At 40.0% G+C, this 21687-nt stretch overlaps 1 protein-coding gene across 5 annotated transcripts in view; it reads right to left on the bottom strand.

Moving 5' to 3' along the window:
* Positions 1 to 2159: 2159 nt before the first annotated feature.
* spz5 (spatzle 5) overlaps positions 2160 to 21687 on the bottom strand; it is a 32323-nt gene continuing 12795 nt past the window's right edge. For 2 of the 5 annotated variants that reach the window (XM_032434883.2, XM_070208617.1), the window contains 6 exons: positions 7688 to 7928; positions 7517 to 7620; positions 7364 to 7414; positions 5402 to 5662; positions 4810 to 5343; positions 2160 to 3089 (listed from right to left, as the gene is read on the bottom strand). In XM_032434883.2, coding sequence (XP_032290774.1) covers positions 2921 to 3089; positions 4810 to 5343; positions 5402 to 5662; positions 7364 to 7414; positions 7517 to 7620; positions 7688 to 7928 — 1360 coding nt within the window. In that variant the 3' untranslated portion in view covers positions 2160 to 2920. Of the gene's footprint in view, positions 3090 to 4809; positions 5344 to 5401; positions 5663 to 7363; positions 7415 to 7516; positions 7621 to 7687; positions 7929 to 10199; positions 10324 to 13534; positions 13970 to 21687 lie in introns of those variants that run through there. The other 3 variants (XM_015175120.3, XM_002047701.4, XM_032434885.2) reach the window with 3 other exon arrangements.

Raw genomic sequence — 21687 nt, forward strand, 5'->3', positions numbered from 1 at the left:
TGCTGCTGCTGCTGCTGCTGCCGTTGTTGTTGTTGTTGTTGTTGTTGCTGTTGTTGTTGCTGCTGCTGTTGCTGTCGTACGAGTTTTGAGTTTTCCGAAATCATGAAAGGAGCAGATGTTAAATTTTTATACACAACGCAGCGGCTGCGTGCGCTGCCAGCGTCGACTGCGCAGTTGCTGCTGCTGCCTCTGCTGCTGCATTATTATTGCCCGCTGCTGCTGCTGTTGTTGTTGTTGCTGCTTCCTTTGCTCTGCTCGTTGCCAGGCAGCCGCAGCCGTTTTTGCTTTGCCACAAACTTCAGCTGCTCCTCATTGGACCTAAACTTGGACCTGGACTTGGCTTTGGACTGAGGCTCTGTGTGTAGATGCTGCTGACCACAGTCAGTGCGCTTTGGCTCTGCTTTACATTTGCTGTTGCAACTGAATTTCGACTCTGAGCTGCATTTCACATAGCTCGAATTGTGAAAATATTTTTAATTGTTGTTATTTGTTGGCTCGTCCTCACTTTGGCCCGTTTTATCCATTACCTGATTTGTCAATGTCGTCGTGTACCTGGCCCTTACCTGGCTCGGCAACTGCTGGCCCGACACGACGCTCTGCTGCGTATTGGAACAATAGTTTTCCATTTCGTGATGCTAATCATTGCTAAAACTCACTGCAAACAGCACACACGTACACAGCAGACATTAACCCTCACACACACACATTTATAGAGGCAGTCGTATATGAGACTCATTCACAGTGGGTGGGTATGTCCGACTGTGCCAGTTCTGGTTTCTTTCCCACTTGGCGTTTGCCATGAACTGTGCGCAAATTTCCACAACAGGTAAAAATCCGATCTGCCGACGCTGTTGCACCTTGTCTCTAAATTGCGCAGCCATTAGATTGAGCTCGGAAATCAAAGGGTGTGAATACTATATAAATTACTTTAGAGCATTCGTTTGTTGAGACATATTCTATTTGGGTTTTAAGTAAATAAAATGTGCTTTATTTACCAGTTAATAAAGCAAACAGATTCCACTCCAATGTCAGTCCACTAACGAGCAAATTTCATGGTATATATACTCCAACATACCCTTGTCGAGTAGAGTTGATCCTGATCAAGTATATCACTTGATTATATCAAGAATTTGTATGGTTCTCTACTAAAGAGGATATATGAAGTTATCCTGCATCATGGGAGCTCTGCTCGTTATTAATTAAAATAAAGACTGTTTGAAATAACATATATTGTGACTTTTTAACTGCTTTGCCTTTCTACTGAGCCAATTTTGATACAATGCATTTTGAATATTTGATCAATATATATTTTTAAAATATTGTTTTCAGTTAATTACCATTGTACTCTCTGTTATCTTTTCATTATTGAATAATGAAAAAATAATAAAATGGGATTAAACTTGATAGTTATTTTTATAATTGAGAAATCTTGAAAGATTTAGAGGCATTATTCAAACGAGGCGCTTTGTATATAGAGGATCCGGGCGTGAGTAGATGTAACTGCATACCATACTTATATACCAATAATATAATAATAATAATGATAAGAATAATAATAATAATAATAATAATAATAATAATAATAATAATAATAATAATAATAATAATAATAATAATCAAAATAATAATAATAATAATAATGATAATGAAAATAATAGGATTATTTAGTTATATAATTGGAATCATGACTTGGCGGATTGAGCTATGGTATATCTCCGGTAATACTCCGGCTTTCCATCTGTTTCCTTTGCATCCGTACATTGAGTGCGCTCATGAGGGCACTCTGCAAAAATGAAGCCATGTCCTCGTTTTCCTCCGTATCCTCACCCTCGTCGGCGTCAACATCCTCGCGGCCATCAATCGATGCATACAGCCCTTCAATTGTATGTGCGGACCCTGCGATTGGGTTCCGTTTTGCGCGTGACACCTGATGATATTTTACGATTATTGTTTTTGGATTTATGAAATGTAATTCCAATTGCAGCAGGTGCTCTCAGTATTTGTGTAGCTGTTGCTGCTTTCCCTGTTTGTCATTGTTGTTGTTGCAATTGTTGTTGTATCAATTTTGCAATCATTATTAAACGAAGGAAAACCGAAAATTCCATTAAATGTAAAAGCGCACAACACTATTTTTGCCCGCTTAGGGCTCAATTTACTAATTGCAGATTTGAGTTTTGGACATTTGTGTGAAATGTGACAATTAGAATTGGCGAGAATTTATTAATAATAAATGAATATTATTTATGAGTGTTGTGGATCAATTTAAAGTCTAAGAACAAATACTTTTAAATTCATTATTTTGATTTGAAATTTAAACAAAATATGTTGTAATAAAATTAATATGAGAATTTTGAGCGTTTGTTTGTTGTTCTCGTTGTTCTACGGTTAGCTTTTATATATATATATATAATTTATATATAATTATATATAAGTTGCATATAAACAGCCCATGCCGTTTATAGATCATCTCGTAGTCCACAAGGCGTTGCCTAATTAATCGCATTCAATTATATCGTTCGTTTATTTAATATGATTTCCATTATGTTGCCTTTGCTTTGCTTTTTACTACTTTGTTTTTAAATTAAATGTAAGACTACAGTAAATGTGTGCGTGAGTGTGTGTGGGTTTCGTATGAAAGTGTGCGTGCGTGCGTGTATATGTGTGCACTTTAAATTTAGTTATCAATTATTTGCTGTAAAAATCATTTTCAACACTCAATAATTACAATGCTGAAAGCCAGAGCTGGCTCAGTGTCCAAATGACATGGCTACTCGGTCGTGGATCGGGAGTCGCGCTCTGTCACTGTCAATGTCGCACATCTCTCTCTCTCTCTCTCTCTCTCTCTCTCTCTCACTTCGATTGGGCCGGATCCGGTCCTAATGCATCCATTGCTCAGCTGCTCATCTGTCGCTGGCGCTGCTTAATTTGCGGCTATCGTGCAGACGCAGCAACTGGGAAACCAGAACGTGTCCGTGTAGAGATTTTGGCCGTTGCCCTGCAGCGCAATTAAACGTTTTTGTACGAACTTCTGCTCGCACCTGGAGTTGTATCCATTGGGCAGATCGCACAGGTTTGAGCATGTGTTTGAGCTAAAATGGCAAGAAATTTATAACAACAACGACAGGAGGAGCAGGAAGATAAGGAGCAGGAGTAGTCGCGGAAACAGCGTCAAATGCAAAAAAAAAATCAACAAATGGAGCAAATTTAGTTGTGGGCTTTGCTCGTAAATAAAAAGTGAAAAAAAAAAAAAAACAGCAGAGAAGCGCCGGCTGCAAAGTTGAAAGTTTAACGAACTTGTTAAAACGGGAATCGTACGTAATTGATAAGGAGTTGAGCAACGGTACTCGGGCACTTGGAGTGCTGCATCCCGTCCAGCTGTTGCTCCTTGGCCACGATTTATGCGCCACAGCGCACAGCCACTCATTTGGTTAAACAAATTGCGAGCTAAGTACCCCGCATCACTCCAAGGGACAGGGTATAGGTATGGGCACAGGGCATATATGCAGGCAGTAGGGCAGGCGACAAGCGACAAACAATTAGGGCACGCATTGACCGACCCCAGAGGCAGCATCAGCAGTAGATGCAGCTCTAATACAAATACATTCTCTCTTTCTCACACACACACACTCTCTCTCTCAGTCTCTGTCTCTTTCTCTGCACTGGCTACAGCTACTCGAATATGTATGTGTACTTCATCAGGTCTCGTCACCCTATTTTTACCTCTGTTTGCGCTTTTTTTCCACTGCGCTGAAAGGTTTGAGTAGCGCACGCATAAGGGCACGAAGGGGACACATCCATAAGGCAGCACCGGCCGGCCGTTGGTAATCTTGGCTGTTTCGGGGTGTTATAATTCGTTTAGCCGCAATTATGACACAAAACATAACCGTGCACATACCCATACTAGTGCTTGCAGTTCTGCCCACGTGCCCATCATGCCGTAGGGTTCCCCTAACTAACCCAACAGCATAAGTATTTACCGAAAAGGGGAACACTTATTGATATGGAACTGAGCTGACGCTATCCTGCTGTGTGTGTGTGTGTGTGTGTGTGACGGCGGGAGAGGGGCCCTTTGCGCTGATTGCAAGTGTTGTGTGTTGTTTAAATTAATTGATGAAAAAAAAAAAAAAAAAACAGCACTAGTCAATAGGGCATAAACATTGACATTGAGAAGATGAGAAGTATGCTCAATTTAGTAGTAAAGAGATTTACGTTGTAAGAAAATTGAGCGAAAATAAATAATTAGCAGTCAGAATAATATTTGTTAAATAATATCAATTAGTAAACGTTATCTACTTAAAGTAAAATAATCAAATTATCTTTCTATAGCAATATGTAAGAGATATCAAGAATTTGGTAATACAATTTGAGTATATCTTCAACAAATCCACTTCATTCCTTTTGTTATATAAATGTTGCCTTAATAATGTTGAACATTTAACTAAATCATCTGAATTAATATACGAATATTGAATGAAATCAGCCAATTACGAATCGGATCAATATTTGTTACATACCAATAAGAAAGTTTGAATTATTTAAGTTAAAATATTAAAATTTATGTTTAAAATGATAATTTGAGCCATCCTAATGTAATAACAAGCAGTGCGCAAGCAGTGCACAGCCTAACGCTGAGTACGTGCTTGCTGCTTTAATGTTCAGCTCGGACACAAACCACAGTCAAACAAGGCGAAAGTTAAGAAAAACGCGCGCGAAACGCCTAAATTGTAATATGCAGTTTTAGCTATAAACTTTAGTATAAAGTATTTGATCAAAGATTATTTGGGACTCACTTTTGTGGGGCATACTTACGCACAGAGCTCCGCCTTGACCATCTGACGAGCGGTATTCTCCTCGTTGACCACGAACATCCAATTGCCGCGGGAATTGAGAGCCGCTTGTGGCGTTATAAACTGCGATGTTGTCTCGCAGAGCGTTGAGCGCGACGGATTTTGTCGCTTGGTGCGAGATTTTTTCTTATTGTTGTCGCTGACGCCCACAATATCTAAGAGATCCATGTTGAGCGATACATCGCGCGTGCTGCGCTTCTGCTGCTCATGCTCCTTCCCCTTTAAACTCTCCTCCTGGCCAGCAGCCTGCTCCGTTACCACAGCCTGCTCTTCTCCTTGCTGCTGTTGCTCTGCCTGCTCTGCTGCCGCCTGTGTGGCCTTCTGCTTGATACTCAGATCGCGCACCAGACGCTTCAGCCAGAGCGTCGCATTGTAGGGCGTTCTGCCCAGATTATTGAGGAACAGCTGCGTCATGCCCGCTGCAGAGTGTCCTCCGGTCTGTTGGTTACCCGCACGTTGGCCAGCGCCCGCTCCCGCCGAGGTGTACAACAGGTAGCTAAAGCGTAAGAGAAAGTTAGAATTGTCTAAAGAGGAGAGCTACTTTAGTTACTCACGTGGGCGCATCCGTTGTGGGGTTGGGGGCAAAGAGAGAGTTGCCCGCCCCACGCTGTGGCACGTTGCCAAACGGCGTCTGATAGCTGTAACCATTGAAGTCTTGCCCATTGGCAAAGTCACGCTGCGGAAATATAGACTTTGGATCATAGAATACGGGCGTGTCGGACCACGCAACGGCTGAGAATTCATCCCAGGTTTCGTCGACCAGCAAAGAGGCCGCCTCGTAGCCCCATTTACGTACGAGACTCTTGATGAGATATCTGACAAAAAAAAAAAAACGTCAAGACAATGAGTTGAGCTTATTGTGAGCCCGTTGTGAGCTCGTTGCCCAGGTGATGCAAGAGATTATTTTGAGTAGATTAGTTGCTGCTGTTGCCTGGGAATGTGCTGCGAAAGTGGAATATCATGCCACTTGTCGACATCGCCCAATTGGCTTGTGTAACAAGCAAATAAACCGAAAGACCGACGGACGGAGGTAGGGTGCGACTGGCGGGCGGGCAAGTGCTCGAAATTGCGCCACGCCCCTCAGAGAGCTGTTAAATCATAATTAATATGCAGCCAGACAATATGTTGGGGTAAATACGAGTCTGAGTAATGCATATAACACAACTGCTCGTGTTGATGTCTTCAACACTTAACCTCTTCTTCTTCTTCTTCGTCTTCTTAACAGCTGCAACGCATGCGTGTCACGTGCCGCATTATGAGGTGAAAACGGGCCCTGGCTTTTCCACATACGAAATGTTTTTTATATATATATATATATATTTTTTTTTTTAGAATTATGCAATATCCAAATTCCGTAGGCCTCGTAAAAATGACTACTTAATTGCTGAGTCGGCGCCGAATTGCGGCCTTACTTGGCGTCCGCCTTATCATTATGATTACCATAATCATTATCATTATCATTATCATTGCGTGTAGTGGCAACAGCTAACGCACACTTTATTTAAATCGAAGAAATTGTCTAAAAATAGCAACACAAATGGAAAACCACACAGAAAAAAAAACCACATAGCAATCCATATATAAATGAACTAACGAAAAAATATTGAAGTTGCAATCAACGAAGTTTAAATACACTAACAAACCGATAATAGGCTCTTATATTCAGAACTGATGACAGTTAAAGAGAAGATACAGATTATAGATTTATTAAATCAAAATAAAATTGTTTGCCAAAATTTGATAAAAATACTGAAATATTTTAATATACTCTTTTTCTTATTCTTATCTTCAGCTAAATCTCAAAAATTATTCTCATAAGAAATAATTTTCTAGTTAGATATTTTTATAAACATGAAAAACTCCTAAGTTTAAAATGCAAAATATGTTGCAATCTAACGTACCCAAAAGAGAACAAGATATTTCGTTCTGTTAGAACTCTTGATTTTTCCTATGCCTAACTATGTGTATATCATAGTTATTTATACCCTTAGAAAGAGCATAGAAATGCTTAATTATTCAAAGAGGCATTCATAAATATTCGAGAAGCACGCGGCGCGTCGCCACAGACAAAGTGTCTTGAACTGTCAATTCAAGTTTATTGGGTCAAGGAGCTCCGCCAGCTGGTCGAGCAGCAACAGCAACAGCAACATCTTCGAGTACGTGCGTTGTCGTCGCGGAAACAGCAGCAGCCAAATGCTAGCAGTCAGCAGTAGGCAACTGGCAACTAGCAGGTAACAGGTCTACAGGTCTATTGGTATACGGGTATTCGGGTATCTATTGACAATAGATACGCGTGTGGTATATGCAAAAACTTGTTTCTGGTTTCGGCAGCTCGATTTGAGACTTTGATTCGAATTGATTTTGGATACAACGACAAACATTTGTTTGAAATGCATTTGTTTGTTAGCAATCGCTGTTTTTGTTGCTGTTGCTGCTGCTTGACTTTGGAGCTGGCACATTAAGTGTATTATTTATGCTGACATTATGGCCATTAGCCGGCAACGCGAACAACTTACGTGGGATAGTTAGCGACATGCTCGCAGTAGGTTTTGCCGGGCCTGGCACAGCTGTGACAGAAAGAAAGAAAGAGAGAGAGAGAGAGAAAAAGAGAGGGAGCATGAGAATCCGTAGTTGGATCAGATGTGTGTCTTATTGGCCAACAAACTTACTTGGGCGTCTGTCCCGGCGGCGCTGGCAGATACTGGCAAGGCGGCGCACCATATAAGCCGCATGATGGCGGCGTGCTGAATGCTGCGGAAATACAAGCTAATATCTGCAAGAGTTGAATATACATATATTTAGACTGTGAATGAGTGCGAATGAATGCTTGCTCTACTCACCACATGGCTAAGGAGTATACCACTAAAACTACTAGAAGCGCGGAGACGAAGTCGGAGACGTTTAATACTTTTTGTCATTGTCAATTCATTCGTCGTTGGGCTTTCGGGATTTGCATTTGCATTTGCGTTTCCGTTGCCTGAGATACACACACACACACACACAAACAGTTGAGTTGAGTTGAGTTGAGTTGAGAGCTGAATTTTGTTTGGCAGCGGCGCGTTGTCAGTTTTGGCTGATGAGCTGAAAGTGAACGCCGACAATGGTCGTTGGAGAAATTGCAATAAATCACTTGATTATGTACGGAATCGATTATACTAGATAAACACCTTATACTTGTATTATTTGCTTACAGATTATACAATTAACTTGATTTACGAGTGTGCTCGTGCACTTAGCTTGGGCTGAATGCGAATAAGCACAGATGCATATATATATAAATTATATGTATTTAAAAGCTTTGTTTGCACTTTAGCTAATTATAATTATTGATTATTTAACGCAGTTTGTTTAGGGCATGTTTGGTAGATGTTATTTAAATTTTATAACTAAATGAAAAGAGAAATCTTGGAGCGCATTAAGTGCATTTATCCTACATCAGCAGCCGATTTGATAAGTCCGTTTATTTCACGGACATTCCCAAGCCCATAAAGTACCTAAGTTCTGCATCTACAGCCTAGTTTGGTCGCTATCATCATAAGATTTTGACCTCTGTTGCGGGCAGTAAATATGAATATGAATTAATTATTTCTAATACATTTTTGATCTGGAAGATATGCTTAGTCTATATAATATTGCGTGTGCTTGTATCTTTCAGTTGGACAACCTTATCCAAGTTTTAACAATACAAGTTTTGACAATGGCTTATATCATTTTCGCTTTTTAGTTGTCTCTTATTCATCAAGTGCTAATTCCATTTCTATTTTTTCGAACTACCCCTTAAAGAAGTCGACTAGCTCAGCCGCAAATTATGTAATTGTAATTTAGAGCTTCACATTTTGATTTCATAATATTTCGCAGTTCAAAGCTAAGACTGTAAGTGAAAAACTCAACGACATTTGTTCTGCACACAGCAATGAAAAGTGCTCAAAAAGTGTTTTCCATACAAATAGTCGTAGCTGCGTTTGGCACCACAAAGCGCTAATTAAGTTGGGGCCGGGTCGGGCGAGTTGTTGCGGCCAAATGGAGTTCAGTTTCAGGTTGTCGCGAGTCAAGTCAAACAATCAACAAGAAAACCATCAACAATGAGCGCTGCGTAAATTGCGAAAATAAATTGCTAAAAGTGAAAGTGACTCCAAAACCACCAAAGCTGCTGCCCGCACAGTCATAAACTCCATTTGGCCAGCTGTGTGGGTTAGCTTGCGAGCACCATAGACAATGCTGGCCCATTGGCCACGCCCACAGTTCGCAATTGCAATTAATTACTTGGCAAGCCAGCGAGTGGGCGTTACATTGGGCATCTTAAACGGTAGTCGCCTGTCGACTAATGTCAATATTTATAAATTTATTCAATTGCTAGATCTGAACTTGTATCTAAATAAGCAAGATGAATATACATATATTGAAAGCTGATTCCGGAACTCTAAATCTAATTTTTACTAAGAAATTAAAAATGGTGAAGATCATAGAGAGAAACAGATTAGAGCCGGGACACATCCTAACCAACCCGAATTGAAAATTCAAAATGAAATGAATCAAAGCCTGAGTTAAGGAATGAGAAGCTCAGTTTAATTAAAGGCAACTAAGGATTGGAAGTTGGTTCGCACCGTGAACAGAAGCAACAACTACTTACAGCATTAATTGATATACAAAAACACAAGCTGTTTATTGGCATGTAATTGCATGCATGCTATGCGCCTTGCGAGGAACATCGATCTTTGGCATGCTTGAAGGTCTAGAACATGCTCACTTATCCATAGGATATTACCATATAACCATAACACATGTATCTATTTGCATCAGTTGACTTTAAACAATTCCGGCTTTTTCTGAATGCACAGTCAATTGTCAATTTTTGTAGCATTTCATGAACACATTAAAAATGGGTAGAAAGAGTATGATGTTGATCAGTATTGAACGTCGAATCGATTTAGCCATGTCCGTCCGTTCGTCCGTATGAATGAACATGTATATCTCAGAATCTATAAGAGCTAGAGACATTGACGTAGGTCCTTCCAGTGCCTGCAGAGTACGAGTTAGTTATTCGATCGAATCGATAGCGTATCCTGTTTCCAAGCAATCGGTACAAATCGATAACCAATATCTAAATTCTGATTTTGAGCAAATCTCTGTGATCTGAATGGTTTGAGTCACCAAATTTGACAAGTAGCTGCTAGAATAGTATATACGGATCCAGATCCTTACCATCAAATTTTTGTTATAAAATATAATGCCATACCCTACCAAGCCCTACTATAATACCATTTCGTTATTATTCCAAATCTATTGTTTAATGCTGTTGCATAGTGTAATTGGCATTAGGCTGGAATTAAAACTAAATAGTAACAAGCTTACCCTTCACTAACCGGTTGGATAAAGTTGCCCGATAAAGGACGCTCCGAACCTTTACAGTATTCACTAGCCGAACAGGATTTGTTGTTAGCCGCTTGTGCTTATGATGTTAACTGTCTGCTTTTTCAGACTTGTTTAAAAGTTCCTTCTGTTCATAAGCTCTCAAATGTTCTATTTGAAATTTAAACTGTTATTTTCAAAGTTGGGCATTTCCCCAATTAAGTTTGCATGTTCTACAAAAATAGAATTTCAAATTATAAATCGGATAAAACAACCAAAACACGTTATTAATATTAACAAAAACAACAAAATGTAACTCCCAAGTTTTTTTTTTTTTTTTTGGTATAGAAATAACCGTTACTAATTCAACGGCTACCGCAAATAAAAATGATAATCATAATGTGTATAAATACATAAAAAGCTGAAATGCTGTTCATATCAAGAGCAAAGCACACAATACGAGATCAGAAACCGGATTTCGTGACAAGCGTATCTCAGTGCCAAGTGTTATAGTTTCATAGGTAAAAATCATAGTAAAAAACAAACTACAATTAGATTCGGACTTCAGGTAACAACAACAGCAACAACAATAAACAGGGTCAAGTCATGCCATGAAAATGAAATAATTTCAATAGAACTTGTGTCCGAGTTGTTCTTTAAGACTGACACCTGCGGCTGAGCTGAGGCTGTGTTAGGATTTCCGGGATCTGGCCTGGTGGAGCATGGCCATAGCATGTGGAGGTTGTCACTTTCAATTTCATAAATCAATCAACTTTGGCAACACAATACACAAAAGCCAGCCATAACAAAAGCCCATAAAACTGAATGCGCAAATGAGCTTGACAGCGGCGGCATTTTAGTCATTTTGGAGATTTTGGAGATTTTGGCCATTTGGGCCATTTAGCGACATTGTCGCCAACATTGGCATTTGCTAATGGAGTCGCCTCGGCCAGGCATGGCTGGAGTCTCGGCTCTAGCACATAGTTACGCCCACGCTCTTGGCATTTCCCATGTTGCGCAGGCGCCGCCGACCACGGCCAGTTCATCAGCTCATAAATCATAAACAAAAGAGTTGTTCGCTCTCTTGTTGCTGTTGCTGTTGTTGTTGTTGTTGTTGCTGTTTTGGCTTTTGGCTGCTGTTCAAAATGTTTTACGGCCTATTGAGCATTTGGCCATTTGCACGGCATTAAGTCATTTGGCCGAAAATGCACTGAAACAACAGTCGAAAACGATTTCGCACTGACAATTAACACATTCCAAATTGATCAATTGTCAAGTCGTTTAAATTGACTGCAATGTATTTCAAATGATTTGTCTAATTACTTTTGCTATATATTTTAAGTATTTATTTTTATGATCTGTTCAGTTTATTGCTTTATTTATTAATTCTAAGTTAATGGTTAAGGTTTTACAATGACATCAAAATATATGTGTGTGCAATCGCAAGCGCGAGAGCAACAAGCTCTCAGAACTTAAATTTGAGGGTTAGGACCGAAGGCATTAAACAAACTCAAATATTTAGATTTTTTTTTAATATTTCTCGAATGCATCAACTGACCAACGAGGTCGTGCGATTTAACACACTTTCCTTGTGGTTACGTGAAGTGATCTTGGACAACTTGTAAAACAACATACCCAACATCACAACGGCCGTAATGCTTGGAAATTGGGTGTCCAGATTGAGCTATATACGAGCCGCATGCCCGTCATTATATTTAAACATTATCGAATTGTGCCTCTAGCAAAGCCAATTTGCAGATTGCGAATTTATCGGAAACAAATTATATTAAATCAAAACTTGAAATGTATATTACTTGAAATATATATTAACTAATATATATACTCTTTCCATACCATTTAGGTTTGAGACAGACAGTCAGACGGTGGCATGAACAGAAGCTAGATCGACTCAGCTTAACGTTTTTGCGGTTGAAGACAGTTTGTTCTGGTCGTTAGACACATTTGCAAAAATTCAATACCATTTTCTAAAGCAACTTTTATAGCTAAAACAAAAAATGTATCACTCGACTGAAAAAATTTTACATAAAACATATTTTTTTAAATGAGTTTGAACCCAAAATAGATAAGGTTTTATACAATATTTTTTACACCGATTTTCTAACTAAATGATGGATTTTCTCAACTAAATGACGCACATTTTTTAAATTTTATAATGCATCAATAAGTATTCCAATGACCCTTTTGTATAATTGTTGAAATAAACTATTAAAATGCTTCAATAGGACGAAATGGATATATGGGACAAATATAATTATTCAACTCTCGTGAGTGGCTTGATTCATGGGTAATTCGCCGAAACAACAAGTTGAGCTACTCGTTTTTTTATTTTGTTGAAATTGTTAAATAACGAATAACAAGTTCGCAATAAAATGCACATAAAACTGAAGAAAAAAAGACGATTAATTGCTGATATGCTTATGCCCTTGTAGAGGGAACAACAATTTTAGCTTGAGGTTTCTATTTTGGCTGTTTTTCAGTTTCGGTTCGCGGCTGCCAAAAGCTGAATATCTTCGAAGGAAGTGTGGAATTGAAATCATACAGTCAGATCTAATCAACGGAATGTTGTATATAACACTTGCATGTTAGTTGCCAAGACATCCTCCCACATCCAATGCCTTTCCCACTCCCACTGCGTCTGGCCGTGTCGCTTGCCTTAATCAATTAGTTTGGCTTTCACCTATTAATTTAGATCTCAATAAAAATGATTTAACTTAATTTGGCACTAATTTGGCAGCATTCACCAATACATACACATGCACACACAGAAATGCACATGTGTAGTTGGGAAAGACAATGGTGCGATATAAATACGATATGAGAAATACCAGATACCAATTCGAAAAGATCTCGCTTCATTATAATTTTTTAAGCATATATTTTATACTTGAGTTTAACTGAGAAATTAAGCACGACTTTTCAAGGCTGTTGATAGTGTTTTTTTCTGCTTCTTTTCCATCTTCTCCTTTTTTTTATTTTTTGGCTTGCTGTTTGTTGTTATTGTCGCATTTGTTGTTACTCTTGTCTAGCATTTTGTTTTTGTTTCATTGGCTTCGTTTTAGTTAATTTGTTAGCTTTATTATTTTATTTTTAATTCATCTCTTGCATGTTACATATGCCTCAAACTTTCCGCACAAGCCGAACATGTTTAAACAATAAATCAGTTGTTTCTGTTGTCGACTGAGCTTTGGTTTGAGTCAAACATTTTTTGGAATTTATTTAATTAGCCGGGCGCTGACTGCACAAGCATGCGGCAAATTGAATAAATGTGTGTGTAGGTAGTAAAAAATACTATACATTGATTAATATTAATTACTCACCTTTTTATTTATAAATAAATATGAATTCAGTAATTGCGCTCATCAAAACGAAACATGTAGAACTAAGTTTGCTTTAGAATCGATCTGTTTTTCTTTTCTGAACTGATTTTCTTTGACACAATTTCAAATTCGCACTGCACTCGAGCAATTTTGATTGCTGCTCGAAATTCTTGATATTTGTTTTGTTGTTTTCTCTTTTATTTCAATTTGTTTTTGTTTTGATTTTGATATGACTTTTATTTTATTTTTACTTTTTTTTTTGTGTCGGCGAACAATTCACTCGCAAATGCGTCTAATTAAAAAACTTAACACGTTCGAGGGTAGAAAGGCAACGCGACTCCAAGTCCAAGATTTCAATTTCGTTTTTTATTTCGATTTTGTTTTCGCTTTCCGTAACACGCGGCTAGCCCAATCGCGGCTGCAGCTCGTAGCCAACTGAGCGCGGGCCCAAACCTGGCTTCAGCTGGGGGCCAAGCAGCTCCGAGTCTATGACGCCGGCAGCAGCAGCAGCGGCAGAAGCAGCACCGCCGTAGACGTCATGCCGGTTACTAGACAGCCAACACATGCAGCCATAAAGACAGAGAGACAGACAGGGAAGGAGGGAGAGAGGGGTTTTAGCAGGGTAGCACGGCAGCGGCTCGCTTCTTGCTGATCGTTCAACCTCTGAACTTTTGTCGCAGGGCCAACATGATTCATGCTGCAGCCCAACTGGCCAAAAGCAATTTATATGGCATATTCCAGCATTAAGTAAAGACCGGAAGTTCATTAGCTGATCCGACAGCTATTCAAACAATATGCGTCTGAATTTTATTTACTGTCAATTTTTATTATTTGTTTTACATTGTCGCGAATATGCGAAACTGTAATAAAGTGATTTTATTTAAATTGTAAATTTTTTCGTGTTTGTTTCTTATTTTTTTTTTATTCATTTTTTGCGCTGCTGTCATTTGTTGCTGTTGTTGTTGTTGCTGCTGCTGCTTTTGTTGCTGGCCATAGACACAATTCATTGTTAGCTGAGATGCTTTTGATTTTTATGGCCAATGAAGGTTATTTTGGCTTTTATCTGCTTTATACGTATTTTGTGTGCTGCTGTTCGCTATTTGTCTCTTTTCTGGCTTTTGGCCAAAGAGATCTTTAAATGCACACACACATCGCTTGTCAACTCGAGCTAAGCCTTCTTTATAACTACGTAAGAGGCGTGTTTTTTTCCCCTTTTTTTATGGCGCTCAAACACCACGCACAATTGTGGGTGGCAGCTGCGGAGCAATAGCCTTTGCTTATGGCTGTGCTAGCCATTTAAATCAATTCTCTTTTTTATGAATACACAAGCTTTTGCATTTATACATTTATAAATACTGCCTTTAAATACTCTTTTTATATGCTTGGCAGCATTTTTTAACATGCAGCAAGGCTTGCTCTCTAGACTACTAACTGAAGAAGATAGTAGAAGAAAGTAAATTAAAAACTCACATGCACTGAGAAGGATATGAAAAATAAATGAATAATCATTGATTTAGGTGCCAAAAATTATTATAATATGTAAAAATAAATTATCTTTTTATATAAAACTGTTTGTCCTGACTGATTAACTGACTGACTGAATGACTGATTGGTGACCAACGCACAGTCCAACCCGTAAGAACTGGTAAACTAGGTTTCGGGAAATTTCATCAACAAGTATGGAAAAATCATGAAAAACGTTTGTATACAACTTTTCCGTTTACCATCCGTTCGGTCTCAAACTCATTTTCAAAGTGTTTGGCAGTTAAAGATTTGGTGGGTGGCATTTCTAGCCGGGTATAATATATATAACATATAATATTTGATAAAAGTTTCCTAAATAAATAAAATATATATAAGAACCTGGCTAAAAACTGTTTGAAATTTGATTAGATTTGTCTACTTCGCCAAGATTTTCACCTAGATTTTCTATTAAAAGTTCTTAATAAATTTCAGTTTATAATAACAATTTTTAAGATTTTCTAATAGAAAAGCCTTCATCAGCATCTCGTACGTCTAGTATTTAAAATTAGAAATACAGATAAGTTCTTTATAGCCAATGCCCTGCACTACATTCTTCTAGAGGCGTCGGTGTGGGGATATTTTTTTTTGGTTTTCGCACAACTTTCACAAGAGCCGCCGACAGCAATGGAGACGGTGAATGAGACGGAGACTGTCTCCGACTACGGGCATATCGAGAAACACGGAAAAACCCTGCGAGCTGCTGGCCGCTTGGCCGCTTGGCCACTTGGATGCCTCACGCGATCGTCGTTTGGTTGTTTTGGTGCTTTTTATCGAAAATGGTTTTTAATGCGTTTTTAAGTCAAATTAGTGACTTCATCAGCTGGGCTTGTCTTTCTTCTACTCAGCTGAATGCTCAGTCGGAGCAGCTGCCCGGTATCACTTAAGCTGCTCATTAATCAAAAGCCCTACGCCAATGTATCGGGACCATTCGCAACAGACGTAACTCATTGTAGGGCTGGCTACCGCCCCCCTCCTCGCTATTCGCTCCACCTCCTCATCAACTGCCGTCGGCCAGGGCTTAGTTTCAATTACGAAATTGTTAATTAGAGGCTGGCTGGTTTGTCTGAGATGGCTTACTGACTCGCTGGCCTATTGCGTGGTCGTTGTCGCTGTCGTTGGCTAATGAAAACATCAACTTGTTGCACTTGGCGTCTCTTGATGGTGTCCGATATATGCGCCGATTTACGGGCATTATAATTTCGGTCGACACTAACTCTCGATACTGATCTATCGAAGTTTTTCATTTGTTTGTTGCGCCAACAACTTATTTTTAATGAATTTGTTTCAGAAACTCCACGGAAAACTCTGGCAAAACGCACATCAAACGCGCACAAAACGCGCGCGTTTCGTTGCCTACGAAGTGTGAGCGAGTTAGCTGTCTCTGGCTAGTCTTTTAGGTTGTGTTATGTGCTATCAGCAGCTGGTCGTGACAAAAGCTGATTGCTATAGCGGCAATGGAGCTCAACTTGATTTCAATATTATTGTTAAATGAATGGGAAACGTTTACTTTAAATGTAAATTAAAAAATATATTAATTATTAATTATTAAACAATATAAGATGTATGAATGTAGAAATAAAAAGTCCTCAATCAGTTGGGCTTGATTATTGGAGTTGAAATTCAAAAGAAAACATCATCAATTGGACTAAGAAACGATTTGTAATTTGTTTGAAGTTGTGATAATACTTAATGTAAACAAATGTGCCATGAAATCCTTACTATTAGTATTTAATTTATTATGAGAGAATTCAAGGCCTTTGCACTTAGAGTGAGAGGCAGAGACATGGTAACTGGCATTGATAAAGATTAAATTGTCTCTTTTTTAGCCCAGATGTCAATATTCTTCTGATTGGTAATTTGTATTCATTGCTGCCTAAGGCCAAAAACTTTTCTTTTTCCCACACATACACACACACAGAGAGAGAGAAGCGTATGCCACATATTAAATAAGCGATAAAAACCATATAAAAAGAAGCATATCCATATGCTTTAAATTTATGCATTATGAACTGTCACGTGCGCTAACTAAATGACCATAAATAATAAAGCCCAAGGAAATGGGCACAAAAACAAAAAAAAGAAAAGAAGAAAACTCTTAGCAACTGATAGCAGCGTGAAAAACAGCAAGGAACGCAAAACAAAGTACCGCAAGTTGACAATGAATGAATATGTTGGCAAAATTGAACGGAAAATAAAGAAAAAGTTAACTAGCAGACGGAAAAGGCGCAAATTAACGCGCTCTATGGGTCTGTGTAGCTTTTGCTTTATCACTCGGCAAAACGGCAACAATAACAACAGAGACGGACAGAGAGAGAGAGAGAGAGGGAGAAAGAGAGGGAGAGATAGATGGACGGATGGACGAGGAGAGCGCGCGCCAAAGAATGGGAGCGTGTTCGCAAGAGATATGCGAGAGAGAAAGAACCAGAGAGTGAGAACAGCGAAAAGAGCGAGGCGCGTGAAAAAGTTTTTCTATTGTGAAAAACTTGACATGGTCGCCATTGCCAACGCCATGTTCAGTGTTCGGCGTTCAGTGGAGTAACGGCCACAGCTGAAAACGGACGTGTCGTGTCGTGACGTGACGTGTTGTGTCTCGCCTTGAGGGTACTCAAAATTCTCGACTCTTGCCCGAGTGTCTGTCCGTGTGCGCCCAAGGGCCGACAACAAAACGAACTGTACACACACAGAAAAAAAAAATTAAAATATAAAAATAAATAAAAATAGGTAAATACGAGCGTGGAAAATGTGTGTAAAAATATGCTAGCGCATTAATGTTAATGCATCGGTTGTTCTCACCTTGAAAACCGAACCCGTTGCGGTCTCCGATGCCGTTTCCGATGCGTGTAAGTGCAAAAGTAAAAGTGTCGCGACAAATTGTCGCAAAATCAAGCGAAAATCAAAATGATGCAAAAAATAATTTGAGCCAAGCAAATTCATGAAAAATGCTCGACAAATCCAAAGAAAATAAAATAAATAAATGAAAGAAAAATATAAAAGAAAATATTAAGCTGAAAAGCGTCAAATAAATCAAGTGCGACCACAAGGCACTACAAACAAATTAAATAAGTCCCAAGCACATACACACACACACACACACACAAACACACACATCTGCAAAATGGTTGTGTCGCAAATTTCGAGTGACGCGTTCAAGAGTGCAGAAAAAAGGCGGCCAACACACAGCAGCCAAAGTCAATCCATTGATTTTTTGTACTCCACTAGAGATTCCACATGCTTTTTGCCAGGCAAAAGGACACAGTTATCCTGAAACGTGCTCTGTGTTGGTTGTCTAATCCAAAGTGGCGCATGGGGGCCCGCAATCAAATTTCCGCACATTAATAACAACTTTCATATGCCCATCCCATCTCCGGCCCACTGCACGGCCCCTTCCAGCAATGCCAGACGGCCACTTACAGCAGATAAATGGCGCAAAAATCGAAAACTAGGCAAACAACACAACAAATTGCCAAACAGCAGCAGCAGCAGCCGCAGCCGCAGCCGCAACACCCAAGTCCACAGGGTTGGGCCTTTGACTGACAACAGGCGGAGTGGGGTAATGGAGGGAGTGGGTGGTCTACGTCGACGCTGGCGTCAATTTGGGGTATAAAAAAACACGGGGCAGACGCAGACGCGGCGTCGCAATAATCATAAAAGCGATGAACAGCAGTCTAATGAGGGGGGGCAGCGGGGCTGGGCCCACAAATTCATGCGCTATGCGTCAAACAAACTGGGCGCGGCATTGTGAGTGTCGCCTCGTGTTGCGGTTGCTGCCCCAACAAGCCGCAAGAACTCGAAAGTTATTATTAATGCAGCAGCAGTAATTAGCTAACAGTCAGGCAGTTGGCAATTAGCCGTTAGTAGCTGCGGCTAGGGCCAACTTGCAGTTGCATTAATTATTTGGCAGGCAAGCAGGCGCTTTAACTAAAGGCCGCATCGGCTGCCCAAAGGGCAGGCCAATTAGGCGCATAAACCGTTTACAGCTTGACAGAGTTGTGACATAAATACACACGGCACACGGCACACACACACGCACACGCACACACAGAACAGGAGACACGTTTTCACTTGACTAAGGTCAAAAGTTTCATCTTCCTCGCGCCTTGCCTGCTCGTAGCGTCCGTGTGCGTCTTCTGTCCATCAGCTCAGCCTGAACTTGATGCTGTCGCAGCCGCCGTCGCTGTAGCCGTCGCCGTCGGCGCTGTTGACGCTGCTGGCGAGGCCTGTGGCATCTATTTTTAACGTTTTGTGCGCCCGCACAAATAGCATAAGCATGGCCAATAAATGATCAAAAAAAAAAGTATTTCAAAAGTGAAAAAAATTAGATGTAGATTCGAAAAACATTTTCCGCAGCGAATTGCGGCTGCAACAAAATGAAACTTTGCAATTGTCTGCGAGAATTAAGTGTCTAAAATTCGGCAATCAACGTTGGTATCAAAACTAAATTTGTTGGCAGTGAAAGTGTGCGTGTGCGTGTGTGTGTGTGTGTGTGACTCAAGCAGCGACTGTGGCATGCAGACGTAGGCTAAGAGCGCAGGACACGCACGGCATACAATACAACACGCACAAAGAGAGAAAGAGAGAGAAGAAGGCAGAGCGAGTGGGGGGGCGTCAATTCGAGAGAGAGAGAGAGCGACTAAGAGTGCGTGCCAGAGCGAAAGAGAGACTTGTGTGAGATTTCCAGGCAACAACACGCTGAAATCCTTCCAAAATAACACACTCCGCATATGTGCCTCGGCTTTGCTGGTTCGTTCTCGTACAAAGGATTGTACGCAGGCATTGGAAAGAAAGCCTCTCGCTTCGGTTTTCCTTACCTGCCTTTTTTTTTTCATTTTTTTTTTTGTTTGTCGTTTTTCGGTTTTCGCTTCTCAATGTGAAGTTTCGCCTTGGCTGGCTCAGTTCGTGGCTAAACTTTGGAGCGTGTTGTGCTGGAAATTTTGAAAAGCGGAAAGCACAAAGAACCGTAGCATGTAAATGCAAATGAAAACTTAATAATTTAACAATCTACACAAAAATAACAAAAAAAAAGAAGAATAAAAGGGGAAATAAAACAAAATATAAAGCCAAGCAGAAGAACAGATAAATTGAGAAATTGTGCAGCAAGTGTATTTAGAGAAAAAGTGTACTAAGTATTACGATAAAAACGACAACAACAAAGGGAAATAAATTATTGTGTGGGAATGAATGTGAATGTGAAAGTAAGGCGTGTGCCCACCAACACACACACACACACACTCTCAGACGCACACACAGACAGTCACACACATGAACATGAACAGGAACAGGGTAGGCCAGCCAAATGTAGACAGATAGGCGAACAGCAGGGCAGACAAACGGACGACGCGAACGTGAAGACAAATAACGAAATAACCGAGCTGCGACTACTGTAAATTTCATAGAAACTCCTCGTGGCCAGCACGGCGTATACGCATTATCATAAATGACAGCCGAATAAGTTTTTATTTGCCTCTGACCCCCATGTCGGGCTTTGTTTCCTTTCCTTTGTTTGCCCGTTTTTATATTTTGTCCGTTTTCAGACAACATTTTCTAGGAATAGTTGTTGTTGGTTGTTGTTGCCGCTGCTGCTCTTGGGAAATTTTCAATGCAAATTGTGGTCGGTGTGTGCGTGTGTGTGTGTGTGTGTGCGTATGTAGTGCAATAATTGAGCCAATATATATAAGTATAAATATATAAATGTATAAGTATATATGTGTATTTGTTGCCCCGTAGAGAGCGCGTGTGTCTGTGACAAATTCTGTGGCCATTTCAAGCGGAAAATGTAAGCCACAGCAGCTTAACAAAAAAATGCCTCTCAGTGCGTAGGCTTAAAAGCAACCAAAGCGTAAGGCTCGCGAAATTTTCAACTCTAAAACTCTCTCTGTTTATTCTGGCCTCTAAACCTTATACCTGCAATATATATACACACATATATAGCTCTCGATATATGTATACAACGGTGCGTGTACTTCTTGTCAGGTAAGTACAGCAGCTAACAGCTAGCAGCTCTTGACTTGCAAATTTTCGAATACGTGCACGGGGCGTATGTGTAATGTGGCGCAAAGGGAAGCACCTAGAAGTTGCTATGAAATTATGTTAATTCAATCGATATTTTGACTAATTTAGGCAGCTTTGCATATTACTTTGTTCTGCACTCGAGTGTACGTGCACCCATCCACCCACTTTATGAGTCAATTAGCGTAGTAATTTGACATGCTACTTTACGAACTTCACTTTGCTGAACTCGGCTACCCCTTGTATCAGCGTGGCCAGAATGCCAGAATGGGAGTGGGACAACCTATAAACCTTTTTATTTTGTATTTTTGTTTGTCTGTCGCTGTTTATCGATAACAATTACACAAGCCGAGCAGGCACATTTGCAACTTGTCAAACGCCATTAGCGACGTTCTGGTTTTGGCCATCCCAATGCCGCAGATACAACCGTTGCCCGACTATTCTGTGCAGTTGGTACGTGCGCTCGATAAGCAATCAGCCGGTGCGAACTGAAGAGGCGGCTGCCATTACCCAGCGATAAGCAGGGAGTGCTGTCTAAATTTATGAGTCTTGACAATTTGAGTGCAGGCGAGGCCGTCGATGCCATCAAACTCAAAGTCGCCGACAAAATAAAACAGAGCTGC

The sequence above is a fragment of the Drosophila virilis genome, chromosome 3 (assembly GCF_030788295.1).
Source record: "Drosophila virilis strain 15010-1051.87 chromosome 3, Dvir_AGI_RSII-ME, whole genome shotgun sequence".
Classification (NCBI taxonomy): Eukaryota; Metazoa; Arthropoda; class Insecta; order Diptera; family Drosophilidae; genus Drosophila; species Drosophila virilis.